Here is a 19437-nt window from a genome sequence, read left to right as displayed (position 1 = left end):
CTCAGACCCTCATCCCTTTATTTATATAAACACAGTTTGAGCCTCTCAGCTTTGCTCAAAGTGAGATGTACTTCTACAGTTTTAACCCAGCACTTTCTTTTTGACTCTGTAATTGTAGTTGACATCACAAGCAGGAACTTAATTCGTCTGCGTGATTTTCGGTTTGGAGCTGAGTGTGGTTTTGGTTTGCACATTAGACTGAGGGCTTTACTACCCGCCTGTATCATCGCCCCTCATGAGAAAGTTGTCTGCTGTGTAGAAGGCAAGACTCGAGGATTTCTGAACAGTGACGGCCACAGAGGGGAATACTATTAAGTGATGTTTCAAAATAGCATTACTCCTCCAAGGCCACAGATCTGAACCATGGTTCCTTCCAGAGGAAAAAATGATGCCATTTTATATACAGTATTTTTAATACTTCTTTTGGTCCTCAAGCTTTTCTTGTTAGGAGGGATTTTTCCCATAAAGCAGGGAAATAAGATATAACACTCTTTTTGGGTCGCTGGTAAGTATGATTTCCACCTAAATGTGAAATTTAATGTGTAACTTTTCTGTAGTTAAAACGTCCCTTAGGATTTTTTTGTGAAGAGTGCGATGGGGACTTTTATGAGTATGCCCAAGATTGGGTTTAATTCCAGAGTGATCCAAATTAAGTAAAACATGCCTACAAGCAGTAAAATTAAGCCATGTTATGCATAGTCCTTTATAGTAATATCTACCATGTAATTCTTTATCAAAGTTTTGTCCTAAAATGCTTATTAAAACAATCCACTGAATATCTAGAAATGTGTAAAACTGTAAAATCTGATTCTGTGGAAATAGTTCACCCACACAGGGTGCTCATTGATATCCTCAGTCCACAGGAGACCCTTGGTTAATTTTCCTAACACATGGCTTCTTTAGTGTTATGGGCCTATTGTGACAGCAATAAAATTGCCTCTTGCTGAATGATTGGTGTGTTTATGAGTTACTTTATCTACTTGTTGGCAGCTTGGGCAGTAAAGAAAATGATGGGCTGAAGTGTGTGATGACTTTGCCTCGGTCTGAGGATACATGACTGCATGTTGTGAAATTCCTTCCCAGCAGTTCAGAGTTTAAATCCCCCTGGAGGAGTTTGTGATTTTTGTGGGGCTCAGTGATAATTAAGTCCCTCATACTTGGCTCCTTTAAGTTGCTCTCTGAACTATAGTAAATCCTCTGGAAATTCAGAAGGATTGAACGTCCGTGTGTGATGGGTATTTGGGTTGTATATCACTAATACTTTACCATCAGAAGCTTGGTTGGGCTAGGGTAAGATGATGACGTACTAACCCCACCAGCCTTCTCTTTCTGGGTCATTTTACGCCTTTTTCTTTCTCTAACCGAATTTTTGGTAATTATTTAGCAGGCGTTTACTCAGTGCCTGCTCTGGGCTCAGCACCAGGATGCAAAGAGGAGTTGCAAGCAGCCCCGGCCACAAGGGTTCCGCTGAGGGCGGGAGGTTGTGCAGGACCTAGCTCCATGAACAAGCTCTTGTGGTGCTGTGATAAGTTCAGTGACACCGGGAGACGGAGCAGTGACCCACAGAAGGGCTGACCAACTTCACCTGGGGAGAGGGCCAGACAGGGTTTCCTGGAAGAGGTGGCGCTTGGCTGGCTGCAGTAGAGTTTCATGAAACAAAGGAGGTAGCGGATAAAAGAGGGCGTGACCTTCAGGCGTTTGGTGCCCTTCATACTTTCCAAAGATAAAGAGAATATCTCTGTAAAAATACACAAGAAATGTAGTGCTGCTGTTTCTAGTTCGGGAGCCAGGTGGCTGAGGGACAGATGTGGGCGAGAGAGTTCTCAGTGTAGACTCTTCTGAGTCTAGTAGTGTGTGCATGTGTTTTCTATATTTAAAATAAAGAAATACTTCTTCTTCTAGGAATGGAGACATTAAGACGGTGGTCCCTTAAACAGTATGATGAGTTTGCTAGTCAGCTGCTTCTTCCTGGGTGTCCATTTTGTTTAATGTTGTCCCTAATTGTGGAATAAGGCAATTTTCTTCAGTTAAACGTGTTTCAGACGTCGGCTGGTGAGGGAGAATTTTTTAAGCAGAAGACTTTTCTACATCTCTGAAATCCTGCCTGACCCTTCTGATTAGGGAAAACCCAAGACGTGAGAGATTCTGCCACTCACTGATCAAATTCTTCCCTGGGTCTAGAGCTGGCGAGTCAAATGAGTGACTTAGAGTGTCCAGAGGGAAATTGTTGGTCTTGTCTCAGGCAGTCAGTAAACAGAACATCTTATTTAAATTTCTGTTGTGCCAGTGAAAATCACACAACTGCCAAAAGGAAACTAGTTTTGATTGTATGTCAGTCTTGGTCATCTATAAATGGTTCTCAAGTCTATGCCATTAATTCAGAGAAATCTGTTTTCTTGGACTGAACAACTTTTTATTTTAAACATCAATTTATCACTTGTATCTATTATAATTTTTTATATTTGCTCCTGTAGAAAAAAATCATTCAATAAATAACATGGGTGCAGAGAAACAGGACTGAAAAGATGAAAGGAAGGAAGAAGGAAAGAGACAAGAATAATGGATGGAATTAAGAGAGAGCCTGTGTTGGGTGGGTGTTGTGAGAGGTTCGGGGATTCGATTGGAGACATAAAAGAAACTTTCCACTCCAAATAAATGGACTGAAGGTATATTTTATTATATAGAGGATAGTAAAGGCGATAGTCTGCAAACAGATCCGAATAGGTCAAATATTAAGAGGGGAAAACATCAGCTCGACTGGAAAGGGAAAACATCCACATCGACTGAGATCACAACAGATTTGAATAGATCATATAATAAGAGGCAAAAACATCAGCTCGACTGGAAAGGGAAAACATCCACATCGACTGAGATCACAACAGATTTGAATAGAGCATATAATAAGAGGGAAAAACATCAGCTCGACTGGAAAGGGAAAACATCCACATCGACTGAAGGGAAATAACGCAAATCAACCGGAAAGAGAAACACCAGGTTGACCAAAAAGAGAACACATCAGATTGGTTACTCACAACATCCACGCCCCACTGCCAGGAGAGTCCCTTCAATTGACACAGCTGGCCGGGAATCCGATCATCAGAGGTCCTGGGCCGGGCGTCCCCTCCACAGGTGAGACTCTTACCAGGCCTCGGTTTCCAGCAGTTTATATAACATCAGCAGTTACAGAGTTTACAGAGCAAGCATTCAGTGTTCCCATGCACAAATGGTTATCAGTGGCGTACGTGCACTGAGCCTCCTGGCTATCGTCCCAGCCCAGCAGTTGTGTACGTGCATTGTTTTCTCTGGTTATCATCCCAGCCTGGCACAGATGGCCAGTCTGCCCCACCAGGCTGTGATGCCCAAAGGACCTTGAAATTCTTACAAATGGCAACTATCTCCGTGGGAGAAAGGCCAGTTCCCACCACACAGAAAGCAGCTTTATATTTCTTTGTGTGCTGGTGGCTGTAGGTCAATGGAGCGACCAAACATGGCTGCACTCATGTCAAGACAGTGGGGAGAGGGCCTGCCCATCCCCTGTGTGGAGTGCAAAGCCCTGATCAGGTACCGACACTAGCAGGGGAGGTCCAAGGATCATCACCCCACCTCACTCAGCCAAGGGCTGCAAGGTCCACTTCCACAAGTCGTCCGTTTATTCTCTATAAAATGATCAGCTCATGGGGCCGGCCCCGTGGTGTAGCAGTTAAGTGCTCGCGCTCCACTGCTGGCAGCCCAAGTTCGGATCCCGGGCGCGCACTGACGCACCACTTGTCAGGCCATGCTGTGGCAGTGTCCCACATAAGGTGGAGGAAGATGCGCATGGATGTTAGCTCAGGACCAGTCTTCCTCAGCAAAAAGGGGAGGGTTGGCGTGGATATTAGCTCAGGGCTGATCTTCCTCACAAAAATTTAAAAAAAAAAAGATCAGCTCATATCTTCAAGGATTTTGCTGTGGAGTTGAGGAGACAATATTTCAAGAGAATTGATGCCATATGGAAAATCCCAAGTTGGCTTTTGTGTGTGTGTGTGTGTGTGTGTGAGGAAGATCAGCCCTGAGCTAACATCCGTGCTAATCCTCCTCTTTTTGCTGAGGAAGACCGGCTCTGAGCTAACATCTATTGCCAATCTTCCTCCTTTTTTTCCCCCAAAGCCCCAGTAGATAGTTGTATGACATAGGACATAGTTTTACATCCTTCTAGTTGCTGTATGTGGGACGCGGCCTCAGCATGGCTGGAGAAGCGGTGTGTCAGTGCGCGTCCGGGATCCGAACCCGGGCCGCCATTAGCTGACACGCACACTTAAACGCTAAGCCACGGGGCCGGCCCACAAGTTGGCTTTTGTACAAGTGCAAAATAAAATATTCAAAACCAATGAGAAGCGTGATGTAGCGATGGGAACACAGGCTCTGGTGTTAAAACAGTCCTGAGCTGGAATTTCTTCTCTCCTACTTAGAAGCCACAAAGACCTGGTCAAGTGTGAACCCTTCTGAGCCTCTGTTTCCCCAGCTGTAAACGAGACTAATAATGCTGAACTTGCTTAGTTGGTATGTGAACTAAATGGCACAAGGGGGAAGTGTGGCATCTTTGGCACCTAGATGTTGAATAAATGAGAGGTTATTGCTTCCTTCCTGTGTGTTGGCACTGGGCATAAAGCCTCGTGTGTAGATAATATTGTTAAAACCATATAAAAATGGGGACACTAAGGCCTGGAGAGGTTAACAGTGAGGTTCCCAAGGCCCCTGGCCAGAAGTAGCAGGACGGGGATTTGGACCAAGAAGTCTGCCTCCACCACCTCGTTCGTGATCATTTGTCTCACAGCCTCTGCTCTGCGAAGCCAGCAACCCACCCACAGGGAAATGATGAATAGCCTGCTTCTGGAATCGACGAGCTTTAGAAGTCGTTGGTGTTGATAGACAGAGTCACGGAGGTCTTCTGGGGTGAAGGAGTGTTATTTAATACACAGAGATGGGCAGGTGGGCTCGTGGGGAGAAGGCACTCAGTTGTGCCAACGAGCAGTTCAGCTTGAACAGCTCCTGAGCATGAAAACTTAGGAGAATACACAATGAGGAGATAAGAATCGTGCGTATCATCAACTCCAAATTTTTTATTTAATAAGTCTTTCATTAATGACCCATTATTTCCTCTAATCACAATTTTTTCAAAGCAAGAAAGAAGTCAATTTTTAATGGAGCCGTATCAAATAGGTGCTTAGTATATCCCAATCCAGTACCTTTTTTACTATTCTTTCCTACCCTATGAACTACATAAGTTTTGAAAAAGAAATCAAATCCATTTTTCTTCTCATTCACTAGTGCACATTTCTAATTTAACTGTCGGTCCCCACCTCTCACCTCTGTCACCCCGGTTAACGCCACTGTGCAGAACTGCAGCCTCATAGGACACTTCCAGCACACAAGGGCACATGGTAGGAAATGTGGCCTCTTCTATGTCAGGTCAGAGTGTCTCATGTTTTCTCGTATTTTCGCTGATAACTTTAAGAGAAATTATAGCAGTAGTGAAGCAAAAGGAAAAAAATAAATGGAGAGTTTTTCGTACACAGAGACTCCTGGACCAAAAACAGATCTTTCGCCGTAAGTTCGGCATTTATTTGAGACTATTAACAGTATATTTCTTTTATGTATGATAGTTCACTGGCACCCAGAAAGTAGCTAAGAGTTTTGGGTTGAGGCGACTTTTATGGAATAAAAACTCCATGAGGCTTTTTCTTCCCTTGGAGCATGAAAGGAGAGCAATTTCCCATTTGACTTTTGTATTGTTGCAAGATCAACCGAGTTTATGCTGAAAATTAAGCTCTGTAAAACCAAGTGTGGTCGGAGTCCAGTCTGATTCTCCCAATCCAGTGAAGTGGGGTGTTTGGCCGCCGGACTCTGCACACCAGCATCGTTATACAGCGAGTTCTGGGAGCTTGTGTGAGTTTCTCCCTGCACGTCCTGCGGGAAAGTGGCCCTGGGGGTCATCTCTGCCGTGTGGCTGGGATCACCTCCAGCCACTGACCCAGCAAGTTTCCTCAAAATCATTCCCCTGAAACAGTTCAGAGTAACAGTCTCTTGGCAGTGTAAATGCTCCTTGGGTCTGGAAATTTCATAGGTCAGAGTTAAAACGAAGAAAGGTCTAAAGCTGTTGCTGGTACAGAATCCGAAGTATAAATTGTCTGGATCGAGGAACCTTTCCTGGCTCTTGGGGGCTGCCCCTCTAAGTGCTATAGTAAAGAATGTTTTCAGAACTGTGTGGTGCTAAAATGAGAATGTTTAATACTGTAAAGACATCGGAATCCAGGTGGGTTGTCTGGTGTAGACCTCTGATTTTCTTTTGTTGCTTCTATACTCCAGAATTTGTGTAGGCACCTTTTCTTTTAAGGAATTATGTTTGGTTTGGATATTTTTTCTATCTTATTTGTTATATTTTTGCAAAAAATATTTTCTTTCTTTACTTAATGTCAATTAAGGCCTGAGGCCCCATGCTTCTGGACCATCAGCATTCAACCTTGGTCATCTTGGTGGCTCATGAACGCTCAGGGTTCCAGTTTCTGCAGAAAGCTCCCAGACACTGGCAGGCCCCAGTCATTGTCACCAGTGCACCCTGGTCGTCATCAAGCCCCTACTTACATGATCTCCTCAAGTCCAGAAGTCCTGCTGCCTCCAGGCCCCAGTGCTTGGGACCCAGGGCTTCCTTCAAGGGGGGTCATCATGCCTAGAGTCCGCCCCCGGACCGTTGCCTGCAGGGTCTTGCCACCTGTGTGTGCTGGAGGGATAGGAATGGAAGGGCACGGGGCAGTGTGGGCCTCAAGTCCTCACTTCTCATGGGACCCGCAGATCTCCGTGTCCAGTCTCCACTCAGAAGCTCTTTTCCTCTCCAGCAGCCTCCAGGACACCTGGGATAGTCCACGCAACATGCCCTTCCCTTTTATAAACAACAGGAACAACCAGGGGCTTCTGGTTGCTTCAGTTTTCAGCTCCACAAAACCCCTGAGGCAAGGAACTGCAAAGCTTGACTACTTGCCCAACGTGAGGGGAAAGGGGGAAAATTGTGTAAACAAACTCAATTGAATATTTTTAAAATGGTCTCACCAAAAGGTATGAAATTTGAGTTTATGGAAATTGTCTGGAAGGACCTTAGGAAACTGACGATGGTGGTGTCTGTGGGGGAGTGACTGAGGGCCTGTGCGGGAGGCGGTTTCCATCCGTGTCTGCCATGCCCTGTGGTCTTGCTCAAGTCCTTTACGTTGGTACATGTTATTTTTATGATAAAAAATTTAAGGGTATTCATTTGAAGAGATATAAATTATTTTTTAAATTCATTAACCAGAAACACTTTCCTCAACCAAAGCTTGCCTACCTTAGATATTGTCCTGATTTTATGGCTCAGAATGCTGAGTTCAGGAGTGAATGTGCCTAGGAGGACACAACGGCAGAGTCGGGATTCGAACCCACAGCTGCCTTACACTGAGGCCCACGAATGCTCTTCCCCTGCTCCGTGCTTTGTCCCCAGGGCCCGTTCATTCCACCAAGTTCTATTCTTTCGTTGCCCAAGTACCAAGGCCTAACACATCCCCTTCTTCGGGCCATCTATTCCTTAAATACCAATAAATACCTAAAACCATGTTTCAAACTATATACACCATATAATGTAAATAAGAATGACACATGGTTCCCCTCAAGTTCATACACAGCAGTGATGTACGGGGTTAACAGGAGAACACGTGGGGGAACTTTGACTTGAAATATTAGGCAAAGCTAGTCCTAAAGGAATGAAATAATAAGCCTAGGAAAAATTAATTGTACCTCTGAATATATCATAACTATCTTTTTTGTTTATCTTTAGGTCAAATGAAATATGACGTTATTAGCAAATAGCAAATTATGAGTTGCTGCCTATGGTTTGGTTGTTTGCTTAAGGAAGCACTGGTGGTTGTTGAAAATCAATGAGTGTTTGTTTTTATAGGATGCTATCGTGATACACGAAGTCTACGAGGAAGGAGCAGCAGCCAGAGACGGACGACTGTGGGCGGGCGACCAGATACTGGAGGTACACGCATGAGGATTCAGTTTCGTGCCAGTGAATACGGTTCCTTCACTGACCCCTGTCCACTAGGTCCATTTCTCTCTTCACCGTCTTCTCCTCAGCCACAGCCTCACTTATTTCTCGCCCCCTTAACAAAACACGCACCTTGTTCTTTTTTCTTTTTTAATGTACGTTGAATCCCTGTCATTAGAATCATGACAGATTATCAATCTAAATCTGTCTGTGAAAACTTTTTTTAATTAAAAGGAAAAGTACAACTTATGGTTCTATAATCGCAACATCAAATGAGACTGTATGGTTTTGCAGTTTGATTGTTTTGCCTCTCCATCGTATCTTACTCAGTTCCCTCCTAAAACACAGGCATGTGGACACAGAAATATGCACACCTGGTAGTTTCAAGACTTCTTCGCAGCTCTAGTATTATCTTCTTATTCCTGATGAATCGTTATGTCAGATGGAAGTTCGTGCCTCGGCCCCTTTGTTTTCTAGTTGATGAAAATGTAGAATCTTCTCCCTTTAGGTGGTATATAGTACTTGTTAAAAATGGAAATGCTTAACTTGCCTCTTTCAAATGGGCTCTCATTTAGCAAAGGCATTGAAGCCTTTTAAAAAGTGCCGAGGCAAGCGGTGTCTGAACTGGGGAACAATGGAGGGAAAGGCAGTGCCAGGCGATCTGGTAGGTGGAACTAAAGAGCTTTTTCGATGGTGTGAAGCCTTTAGGCAACATTTATTTCTTTCATTGGATGAATTTAATTGAATAGTTAACATTTTATGGTGGGCATGTGCATTTTTCCTTTGCAGCTTTAATATAGCACATTATGAATGACATCATAGCATTTTATTTTTCCCTTTGGTGATTCAAGTCTGCATCCCAAGATGAAATCAGAGATATAATTAAGTGCAGAAAGTATAGGCAAGAAAGAGTTAAAGGAGAGGCCAGGCTGACTGCAAATTAAATTCGGGGCAAGTTATGGGGTTTTCTGCTGGCCTTGACTGTGCTGCATCATTGGATTAGGACATATTCCCAGTACATTCATTAGGGTACAAGTGTGTGAGGTTAGAAAAGCAAGCGAGGCCCCTCTGGGACCTGGCCTGCCTGCCGTGGCAACAGCGCCATTTTTTATGGTCAGGAGTTTGGAGGTTTTCTCCCTGGATTTTCTAATTAACTGGTGTTACCATAATTGACTTTAAGACGAGTAGATTGAGTATTCGGAAGAGTACAGATGCACACATGCCTTGATATTGACGTGATTTGTAAGACCACAAATTATCCCATAATGATCACTTGAAACTAAATCTGGTATGTGCGTTATCTTGTTTGTGGCGATGTTCACATAGGTTTAAGTTCATATAAATTCACAGTATAAAATGTACTCTTTAAATATGTGTGGTTTATTTCATAGCAGTTATACCTCAATAAAAATTTTTTAAACTGTATTCGTTTGTATTGGATAGATCCTGAGCTGTAGCTGCTCTCTTCCATAAGCATATTCATGTACAAGTGAACACTCAGGACAGGTTAGCATGAAGAGAGCAGGTTTGTTTTAAGTGGAAGGAGAATTTGAAAGGTCAAGTGAACCATTTTCTGGCATCTAGCCGAGTTCTTTTACCCAATGTGGATGGATGGTCCACACTTCTCGTTCGAGATGGCAGGACAGGCTCTTCTCTTGCCCCAGACAGGATCTAGTCCACAAGGGCAGATGGTGTGTTTAGTTAGGAAACAGAGCTCTCAGTTGGGTCAGGTAACGCTTCCTTTCTGAGTGGCATGAGACCCCGCATTTGGACTTGTTCTTGCTGTGGCCGCTGCGTGCAGATGCGCTCTGTTGCGTGATCAGCCCGTGCCTGCAGGTTGCCTGGAGAAGAGCACGGGCCGGCTTTGGTGGTGCATTCTGAGACCAGGGAACGAGGCAGCTGTGCATCAGTGCTTTCCAAACAGCCGCCTTCCTGCTCACGCGAGTCCCTGCATCGTGCAAGCTGGCCTTCCGCGGTCTTCATGGTCCTCATGTTAAAATTGGGACAAGCTAGATTTTGCTTTCAAAGATAGAATCAAATAATGTTTTAGCATGGCAAGATTTATGATTCTATGATTAACATGGACTGCCCTCTTTCTGGTTCTCCTTTTAGGATTAGACCCTCCTCTTACCCTATCCCTACTCCCATTCTCCCCTTCAATTTGTGTGCAAGTAGGAGCAGACGAACAGAGGGCTACTGCCTGGTTTTCCCCGTGGGATAAAACAGTGAGGAGCTGCTGCCCCAGGCAGGTTCCTCTTTCATTCCAAAGGGATAGTCACCTGCTTTCTCACCTGCCCGTCCTACTCCGGGGCGTGATACACCCCCACTGACAACAGGCCTTTTTGGGCCCTTCTTCCCAAACAGGGAGCCCTGTGTTACCACCCCCACTCCTCTGCACTCAGGTTCTAAATAATGCATTAGGTGCCTCTGTAAGGCTCTTAAGGTAATAAATCACTCCACAATATTCTAGCCACATGGCGATACTTCTCTTATGATTGTTGGTGCATTTAGTGGTGTCTCTTGATAAGCAGAGGAGGAAACGAAACTGTGAACTGAGAGCAGATCATTTTTATTCGAGCAGACATCTTGATGCTGGAATTTACTATAAGTTGCTTTTGTAATATTAGAGTTTAATGACAACGCTCTTAGTTAAAAGTATAATTGTTAGGGCCTTTCAAAAGGTATTTTAGAGACTTAGAGAATTCACCTTCCACCCATGGAGGTAACTTTTTTTCAACTGAGTGACAGAAGTGGTCTTGTGTGCCATCTGTTGGAATACAAGCAGATACTCAGCTCAGAACACATTTTCTAGAGACAGTTTTCCCCTTTGTTCTGTGGGTTTACCGCACCAACAATGAGAATGTGTTCCTGGGCCCAAACTAACAGTGGATCTGGCGCTGAGAGAAAACAGCTCTGACTGCGGCTGGTTCAGTTCCCTGTAAAACACCGACTCCTAACTTACCTCGAGCTTAACGTGAGCCGACCCCTGTGCCAAACGCACGTCAGGGTTTATGTCGTTTAATCCTCACAACACCAAGTAGCTATTGTTATTATTATTATTATCTCCAATCTGTAGATGACACAGTTAAGCTTGAGTAACTTAATGTAAGTTTTCACATTCAGTAAGTTGGAATCAGCACTCACGGTGAAGTCTGTCTGTATCTAAAACCCATCCCCCACCCTGTTACCTAAGTGAGTCCACAAACTCACCAAGATACACCAGAAAAGAAAAGCAGCTTGACAATTAGGCTTTTAAACGTTTTCTTGGCCCATAGAATGAGCTTTAAATAATAGCTCAAAAGTCGCCTTCTCCAAGAAGGGCTCATTCCTCTTCTCTCCCTTCTCTGTGACCGTTCTTTATGCCACGAGTCCTTAGTCTTTGGAATGTTAGAACTGGGAAAGCCTCATATCAGCCCCTCCCCATACAGATGAAGGAATGGAGGTCTGGACGTGCCCGGCTTGACCTGCCCAGGACACCAGGGATGGACCAGAATGCAGAGTGGAACCAACGTCTGAGGGAACTCTTCCATTCTGCCATCCACAGGCCATGGCCAGGGCCCTTCCTTCCCTTCGTATGGCTCTTCCCTGGCTGTGACCTTGAAGGAGTGACCCATGACTCCCTTCCTTTGAGTCCCAGGATGCTCTGCCCCTCAATTTCTCCCTGTTTCAGATTCACCAGCCAGCATCAGTACTTGACTTTCTCTGTGGCAGGGGCTGCAGTGACCCATTCTGAGAGTAAGTTGAGGCAGCATGGTATAGAGACTCAGGCTGGAAAGATAGTCTGGGTTCAAGTCATGGCCTCCACCTGCTAGATGTGTAACCTTGGTCACTTAACCTCCCTATGCCTCAGTTTCCTCATTTGTAAAATGGTAATAGTGTCTATTTCAGAGAGTTAGTATGAGGGTCAAGTGAGTAACTATTCACAAAGGGCTAGTACACAAGCATTTGTTAAGTAAAAAGAACTAAGTTGACTGTGCTGTCCCTTGAACAGACAAGGAAGCAGGCTCACGGAGGTTACACAACTTGCCCAGATTCCCCTGACTTGGCAGAAGCAGAGCCGTGGCTTACTCAGTGCTGTTTCCAGGACAGTTTGCCATCTGATGCGTGGTCCTATCTGTGCTCACTCAGATCCAGAATCAAATGAGTGGGCTTCAGCAGCCTTTGACACTGTTGGAAATACTGGTCCCTCATTTCCTTCTGGCTTGTTCTGAAGTAGTTGTCATGTCACCGTTTAGGAGTGAGGATGTCAAATTCAGGAAGCAAACTGAGTCTAAAAATCCTGACCAAACGCTACCTCTTGTTTCCCTTTTGACCTCAATTAAATGAGCCAGTTAGTCCCTGCACACTCTCTCATGTTGATTCCGTCGTGAAGTTCACAGCTACGTGAAATTGCATTGTCACATGTACTAACCCACCTGCTCTGCTCACGGGGAATGTAAGGGTTCCCTCCTTTATGTTTGAAGCAGCTACCACTGCTAGTGGTCACTACCTGTGAGCTTTGGGAATGGCTGGAAGTTTCTAGAGGTTTTTCCCTGGTTGGATCAAGGAGCTCAGCAGACAGAGCAGGCAGAGAGGCCTCTGCTGTTGCAGCCCATCTCAGATGCCCCTTGTTCCAGGTTAACGGGGTGGACCTGAGGAGTGCCAGCCACGAGGAAGCCATCACAGCCCTGAGGCAGACCCCCCAGCAGGTACGGCTGGTGGTGTACAGAGACGAGGCACACTACAGGGATGAGGAGAACTTGGAGATTTTCCCTGTGGATCTGCAGAAGAAGGCCGGCCGAGGACTGGGCCTGAGCATCGTCGGGAAACGGTAAAGAAATGCTGTGCAAGTCAGGGCTGATCGGCCTTTTCCTTCAGAGTCCTAGGGACTAAGACCTCTCAACACTAAAAGATAAAACCTAGTGTAAACTGATGATATGATTTCTGAAATTAACATATTTTTGAATATCTGAACGACATAGATCATATTTCTGAGCAAGATCTTAGCCAAAAACGTGTCATATGAAGATAGACCTCTAAGCCAAATCAACCCAGACTCTTCAGACTTCTTCTCACATAGAGTAAGAACAGTCAACAAGAGTCTTTCAACTTGGAGTCCTCAGATCTGAGGCTTGTAGAAGAACGGCTACCATCGAGAAACGGCTAACATCAAGAGGGACTATACGATGATGCTGGGTTAAGAAAATCACTCCGCCATGGAGTGCCTTGTTAATGTCCTACTGTGTTAACTAAAACTAGCTGAGGAGACACAGTTGAGAGACAGACATAAATTCTTCATGACAGTAGTTTTCTCTTGAGAAAGTTGTCCCCAAAATAATAGCCTGCACCAAAAACGTAGGTAGATCCTGGAGGCTAGGCTGCTCTTTTTTTTTTTTAAGTTTTTTTCTTTTTTAAACAGTTTTCTTTATTTTTTATTTTTTTGTGAGGAAGATCAGCCCTGAGCTAACATCCTTGCTAATCCTCCTCTTTTTGCTGAGGAAGACTGGCTCTGAGCTAACATCTGTTGCCAATCCTCCTTTTTTTTTTTTCTTTTCTCCAAAGCCCCAGTAGATAGTTGTATGTCATAGTTGCACATCCTTCTAGTTGCTGTATGTGGGACGCAGCCTCAGCATGGCCGGAGAAGGGGTGCGTCGGTGCACGCCTGGGATCCGACCCCGGGCCGCCAGTAGCGGAGCTCCGCACACTTAACCGCTAAGCCAGGTGGCCGGCCCTAGGCTGCTCTTTTGAAGTCCGTGCTGCTTACCCATGTGATGGGAATTACAGCAACTGTTCCAAAACAATGTTATACATTAGAGAAGGAAGTAATATCTTGAAACTGCAATTCTAGCTTCTGTGGTTCACTGGCTTTAGATGTCTAGTGTGTATTGCTTCTAACAACACCACAGGATTTTCAGGTGATGCCCCAATGTGGCCTTAAATGGTGTCAACCATCTTCTTAGGAAGAATCGAAGTTGGTTTTATATATATTATGTCATGCATCCTCACAGCCCTCTGATGACTAGCATAGTGCTTCTTTCCAGCAGTCCAAGCTGTTATTAAAATAAAAATATTAGCTACCATTTTTGAGACTGATTTTGTGCCAAGTACTGTGCTGTCATGATCTCATTTTTTACTTCAGCACCATAAAAACCATCAATCTGAAAATGCATTACGAAACAGAAAAGCTGGACTCGAATTTCTAAACAAACCTAACACACATCTTGGTGCAGAGCCGCTGGCAGAAACCATGTTGAAGCTTGCCTGCTTGTTGAGACATGTACATGTGCCTGGAGAGATTCCACTCAGGGTAGTGAGTGTTACTTTATTGTCTCGTCGTGGATTGATGAAATAATCCTCACATGACACCAGTATTTCAGATTGAGTTTGTAAGGAACATTTATATTCCTTAGCACAAAAAGTTCCATTGTAAAGGATCAGAGATGTCAGCTCTCAAAATTCACAACTCTTTGGCTAGCAATTCCATGACTAGGAATTTATCCTAATGATGTGCTCGTAGATATGTTATTCATTGCACATTGTCTGCAGTAGCTAAAGAATGGAAATAACCTATATGGCCATCAATAGTTTACTGATAAGTGAAAGTAAGGAACATCCATAGAATAGTATGCAGCCATAAGGAACAATAAGGAAGCTCTAGGGGCTAATAAAGACCAGTTCTCAAGGAGTATTAAGTGGAAAAAAGCAAAGTTAAAACAAAACTAGAGAAAAAGAAAAGGAGTGTGTGTGCATATACACACAGGCATTTGCTTATGTCCACACAGAATATCTCCTGGAGACACTGAGACACCCGAGAAACGGGTAACCTTGGCTGCCTCTGAGAGGGACTTGGGCATGGGGAAGAGAGGTGAGAGGGAGACTTTTCAAGGTCCCCTCTTTTTAACCTCCTGAACTTTGAGACATACATTTATTTATTCATCAAATGAATAAATATAATTGAAACCTTAAAGTAATAAAGTCAGGAAAAAGAGTGAAAGAAGGAGACTAGAAATAGATCAGATGTAATAATTGAACTGACTTCTAAGGAAATAACCTGTACATTTTAAGAGTACTTAACTCTATGGGCCGGCCCTGTGGCTTAGCGGTTGAGTGCGTGCACTCCGCTGCTAGCGGCCTGGGTTCGGATCCCGGGCGTGCACCGACGCACCGCTTCTCCGGCCATGCTGATGCCACATCCCACATACAGCAACTAGAAGGATGTGCAACTATGACGTACAACTATCTACTGGGGGGCTTTGGGGGAAAAAAAGGAGGAGGATTGGCAATGGATGTTAGCTCAGAGCTGATCTTCCTCACAAAAAAATAAATAAAAATAAAAATAATTTTTTTTAAAGTGTACTTCTCTCTACTTTTTAAAGTGAATTTCCATTTCATTTCACTAAAATTATCCTCTTGCAGAAATTATGCCCTTGGGCCAATGAAAATGAATATCACAATAGGCAGCATAAATAGGCATAAATTATTTAAAAGGCACGCACTCTGAGGTTTATCATGTGGGAAGTTAGTGGATTATTACTGGATTAGATGGGGCTATAGGACCCTTCTTCCAAGTTTTAGAATTTAGTGAATCTATATAGAATGTGAGTAATCTCAGATTTAATAAAGAATTGTTAGGTTGTGCCATTACCCACTGCTTTGTGGTATTCACAGAAGTGGCAACGGAGTGTTTATTTCTGACATCGTGAAAGGTGGAGCTGCAGCCCTGGACGGGAGGTTGATTCAGGGAGACCAGATCCTATCTGTGAATGGGGAGGACATGAGAAGTGCCTCACAGGAGACAGTGGCCACTGTCCTCAAGGTGAGTCCCCAGGCTGCGTCTGCCCGGCTGGGATAACTGAAGGCCAGTGGGAACGGTTCTAATCTAGCTCGATTATAAAATGGGTTGGATTTTATGTTGACTGTGGTTTTTACTAAAGATCTAATCTCTGCTTGTTTTAACCAATCGGGAATAGCTTTAAAAGAAAGCTGCTGGGCCCGGCCCCATGGCGTAGTGGTTAGGTTCACACGCTCCACTTCAGCTTCCCAGGTTTGGATCCCAGGCGAGGACCAAAACCTCTTGTCAGCCATGCTGAGGCGGCAACCCACATGCAAAATAGAGGAAGACTGGCCACAGATGTTAGCTCAGGGTGAATCTTTCTCACCAAAATAATAGTAATAATGATAATAAAAGAAAGCTGTTATTTCACTAACAGCATTGAAGGGAACCCTGTTTGGGGATTTCTAAGCTTGTTTTTCATACTTGTGAGAATCCACAGTTGTCCTCTAAAGGCATTTGATGGGCTAGGTTCTCCTAGAGTCGCAACATGCATCCTCCTCCCTCCAGGGCTGTGTTATTGTGAATTCATGAAATCCAGGTTTTATTGCTTGAAGGAACATTAAAGATTATCTAGACCAGTTCCTCCATTTCACAGACGAAGCTTGAAAGAGTCGCATGGCGTGCCCAAGATCACAGAGCTCTGCTGGAGTGGCTTTCCTGCCACCCGCGCTGCCTCTCACTGACGCTGTAGAGATGCTGAGGTTCAGAATTCCCTTCCGAGTGTCTCTGCCACATGGACCCTACCTCCCTTGGGAGAAAGTGGTTAATAAAAGTTCTTGTAAATTTCCATTCAACTATAACCAGGTGCATCTTATTCTTTTCACAAATAGCTGTGGAAGCTTTTGCAAAGACAAATGAATTTTGTTCATTTTAGAATCCTTATACCATCGGTTACTACTGGAGAGGGTTTGTATTTGTGGATTACCTCTATGTTTGATTTTTCTGTCTTCCTTTTCGCCACTTCTTAATTATTTCACTGCTCGTTAATACTTTCATCAGAAGAGAAGAGGAAGAGAAAAGAGGTGAATTGAAATGTCATCCTTTTTACTTGTTTAAAGAGGTCATGAAGTGTGAGATGAATACTGTTGAATTGATAAGTTTTTGTTATTTTGTGTGGTGTTTTGATTACTGAATCTCCTTTTTGCCTGGTGCCTTCATCACCCCTTTACAATTCTTGGCTGCTCAGATGAGTGGAGGCCCTGCCATAACAATTTAGAACATCATAAGTGCTACTGTTTTTCACCTCTCTTCTTTTCTTGTCTTCCCAAGTGTGCACAGGGGCTTGTGCAGCTAGAGATTGGAAGACTCCGAGCTGGCTCCTGGACCTCCTCGAGGAAGACATCACAGATCAGTCAGGTTGTCGTTGGCTTCCCATCAGGCTGACTCACTCACTGTCCTCACTGGGAGAAAGCTCCCCCTTTCGTAAATGATTGCTTGGAAATAATGTGTAATATACAGCATATTCACAACACCAATTTCAGTGTATTTTAATGTGCTTGAAATAAAAATGAAAGGTGGGATGGAAATTCATTAATCCCTAGATTTTTCTTTCCTTTATTGCCTGCAAATGTTTTCTTAGAACGACTTTTCTCTCCCACTATTAGTTCTGTATTGCCTGTGCATACATGTACACAGCTGTGTTTATTTAAAAAAAAATAGAAAGAAGCAACATCTGGTGGCAATTTGACCCTCATTAGCACAACATTGTTCTATTCATTTAATTAAATATTACTATAAAGTTAACTTGTGAATAGCCGCTCACACATGCTGAGGGCAATTAATGGTATATTCCTAGGAGAGCGAAGTGTGGGGGTTTCTCCTGTGGGAGGGAGGCCTTAATGGGTGATATTTTGTGGGTTAGCAAACATCTTATGTTTATTTGCAAGGCTGATGTAAGTGCTACTTCCTTTTTTTAACAAAGTATATTTCCCTGTATTTTTTTTTTCATTGGAGTGGCTGACAAAATCAAGATGGTGGACTATATGTTTAGTCCCATGTGGTACATATTGAAACTATGGAAACTTACATGTGACCCCATAATCCCCTTTGTGGGTTATAGATGGGCCTTTGTTTTGAGGTTAAAAGCATGACTTTTGGTCCTGTCTCTGGTTGCCTTAGGCTTAAAGCCTCTCCAAGGCCTTTGTTCAGAAGATGTTCTGGTGTTGTGATTAGCACATGGGTGCTTCTGGAATGCTGTTAGCTGCTCCTTTGCCTCATGGGTGTTAGAAAATGGGTGAAGAAAAATGCAATTGTTCAGATAGGATCGCAGCTGGCCTGTCTTAGAGAATCTTCAAAGCAGTCAAACCCAGTAAACATCATGTCACGTTTGCACTTTTTTTTTTTTTTTTTTTTTCATTTCTGGTGTCTGTAATGGGCGGCAAGTGTCGCCTGTACTAAGATGCAGTGCTCAGTGAGATTCAGGAGTAAATGATGACGGTTCTGACCAGACTTGTATCAACAGTGGGAACTTGAGATGTAAAATAGGTGTCTCAGCTTCTTCCTTAATGGAAGGTTCACTTGTTGAATGATTTCGTTAAAGCCTCATTGTACACAGGAGGGTAGAATGCAGAATGAACAATCCTGGAGATGAAATTTTTCTTCCTGGAGAGTACGGGAAGGCTACACAGAGGAGGTTCCACTGGATCTCACTCCAAAAGGAGTTTGATGGGTTGGGAAGAGGGAGAAAGCCTCCCAGACAGAGGGAGTGGTGTATGCAAAGGCACAAAGAGGTACGGGGAGCTCCAGTGTTTTCGGAAGAGTGTGGACTGACAGGTGAGTGGTGGGCGAAACTGGATGTCCATCATTGAGGAATGTACCTGAGCGTCTCAGTGATTAATAGAGTTCACACTCAGCTTAAATACAGAGCTAACAAACTTACAAGCCCTATCATTAAATGTCAAAAAAACCCACCATTACCATTTATCTTGTATGTAAATATGAGTTGTCATATTTTGGAAACCTGGGACAAAGTATCAAATACTTTCATCTAACCTTCTTGCACAGAATTTTTATTTCAGAGGGTAGAAGTTTAATTCAATTTTAAGAAAAGCAATAAATATATTTTATCCTTACTTTGTCCCTAAAATTATGGCTGAGATGATGTGAGAGTCTGCACTGATATTGGCTGATTGGAAGCAAGCTTCTAGTTGGCTCTGAAAAAGATATGTCCTCCGTCATCGTGAGTTGAGACCAGCCCATGACCCAGATGGAGAGAAGGAGGCTTCCGTCTCCCAACTTGTCCACTCCAGACCTGTTTAAAGCAGTCAGGAGCCTGTAGGAGCACAGATTTCTTTCTGAGCAGTTATAAGATAGGGAGATGGATGCCTGCTTTTGAGGGCCAAGAGAACTGTAACTTGTTGACTTGGCCTAGAGCAAGTGGGTTCATTAAGAGAGATCTTCTAGCCTTGGGGCCACCAAGCCTCTTCTTGTAAAATGTCTTTTCCTACCAACCAGGAAAGAGCTCTCTACTCTGCAGAGGAAAGTGTTTAATGGAAATAACTCCTAAGAATTCTTTTCCTCAGACAACTGAGGGAATGCTGCCAGGCAAAGTCCATATTTATAAAGGCCCTGGCAA

At 43.8% G+C, this 19437-nt stretch overlaps 1 protein-coding gene across 10 annotated transcripts in view; it reads left to right on the top strand.

The window, feature by feature from the left end:
- PATJ (PATJ crumbs cell polarity complex component) overlaps nt 1-19437 on the top strand; it is a 308284-nt gene that overhangs the window by 258935 nt on the left and 29912 nt on the right. For 9 of the 10 annotated variants that reach the window (XM_087417183.1, XM_087417200.1, XM_087417192.1 and 6 more), the window contains 4 exons: nt 7958-8041; nt 12667-12860; nt 15698-15845; nt 17133-17219. In XM_087417183.1, coding sequence (XP_087273309.1) covers nt 7958-8041; nt 12667-12860; nt 15698-15845; nt 17133-17219 — 513 coding nt within the window. Of the gene's footprint in view, nt 1-7957; nt 8042-11478; nt 11878-12666; nt 12861-15697; nt 15846-17132; nt 17220-19437 lie in introns of those variants that run through there. The other variant, XM_087417247.1, reaches the window with a different exon arrangement.

The sequence above is a fragment of the Ceratotherium simum genome, chromosome 2 (assembly GCF_057802395.1).
Source record: "Ceratotherium simum simum isolate JZ-2026a chromosome 2, ASM5780239v1, whole genome shotgun sequence".
NCBI lineage: Eukaryota > Metazoa > Chordata > Mammalia > Perissodactyla > Rhinocerotidae > Ceratotherium > Ceratotherium simum.
This window is presented reverse-complemented; position numbering and strand designations above follow the sequence as displayed.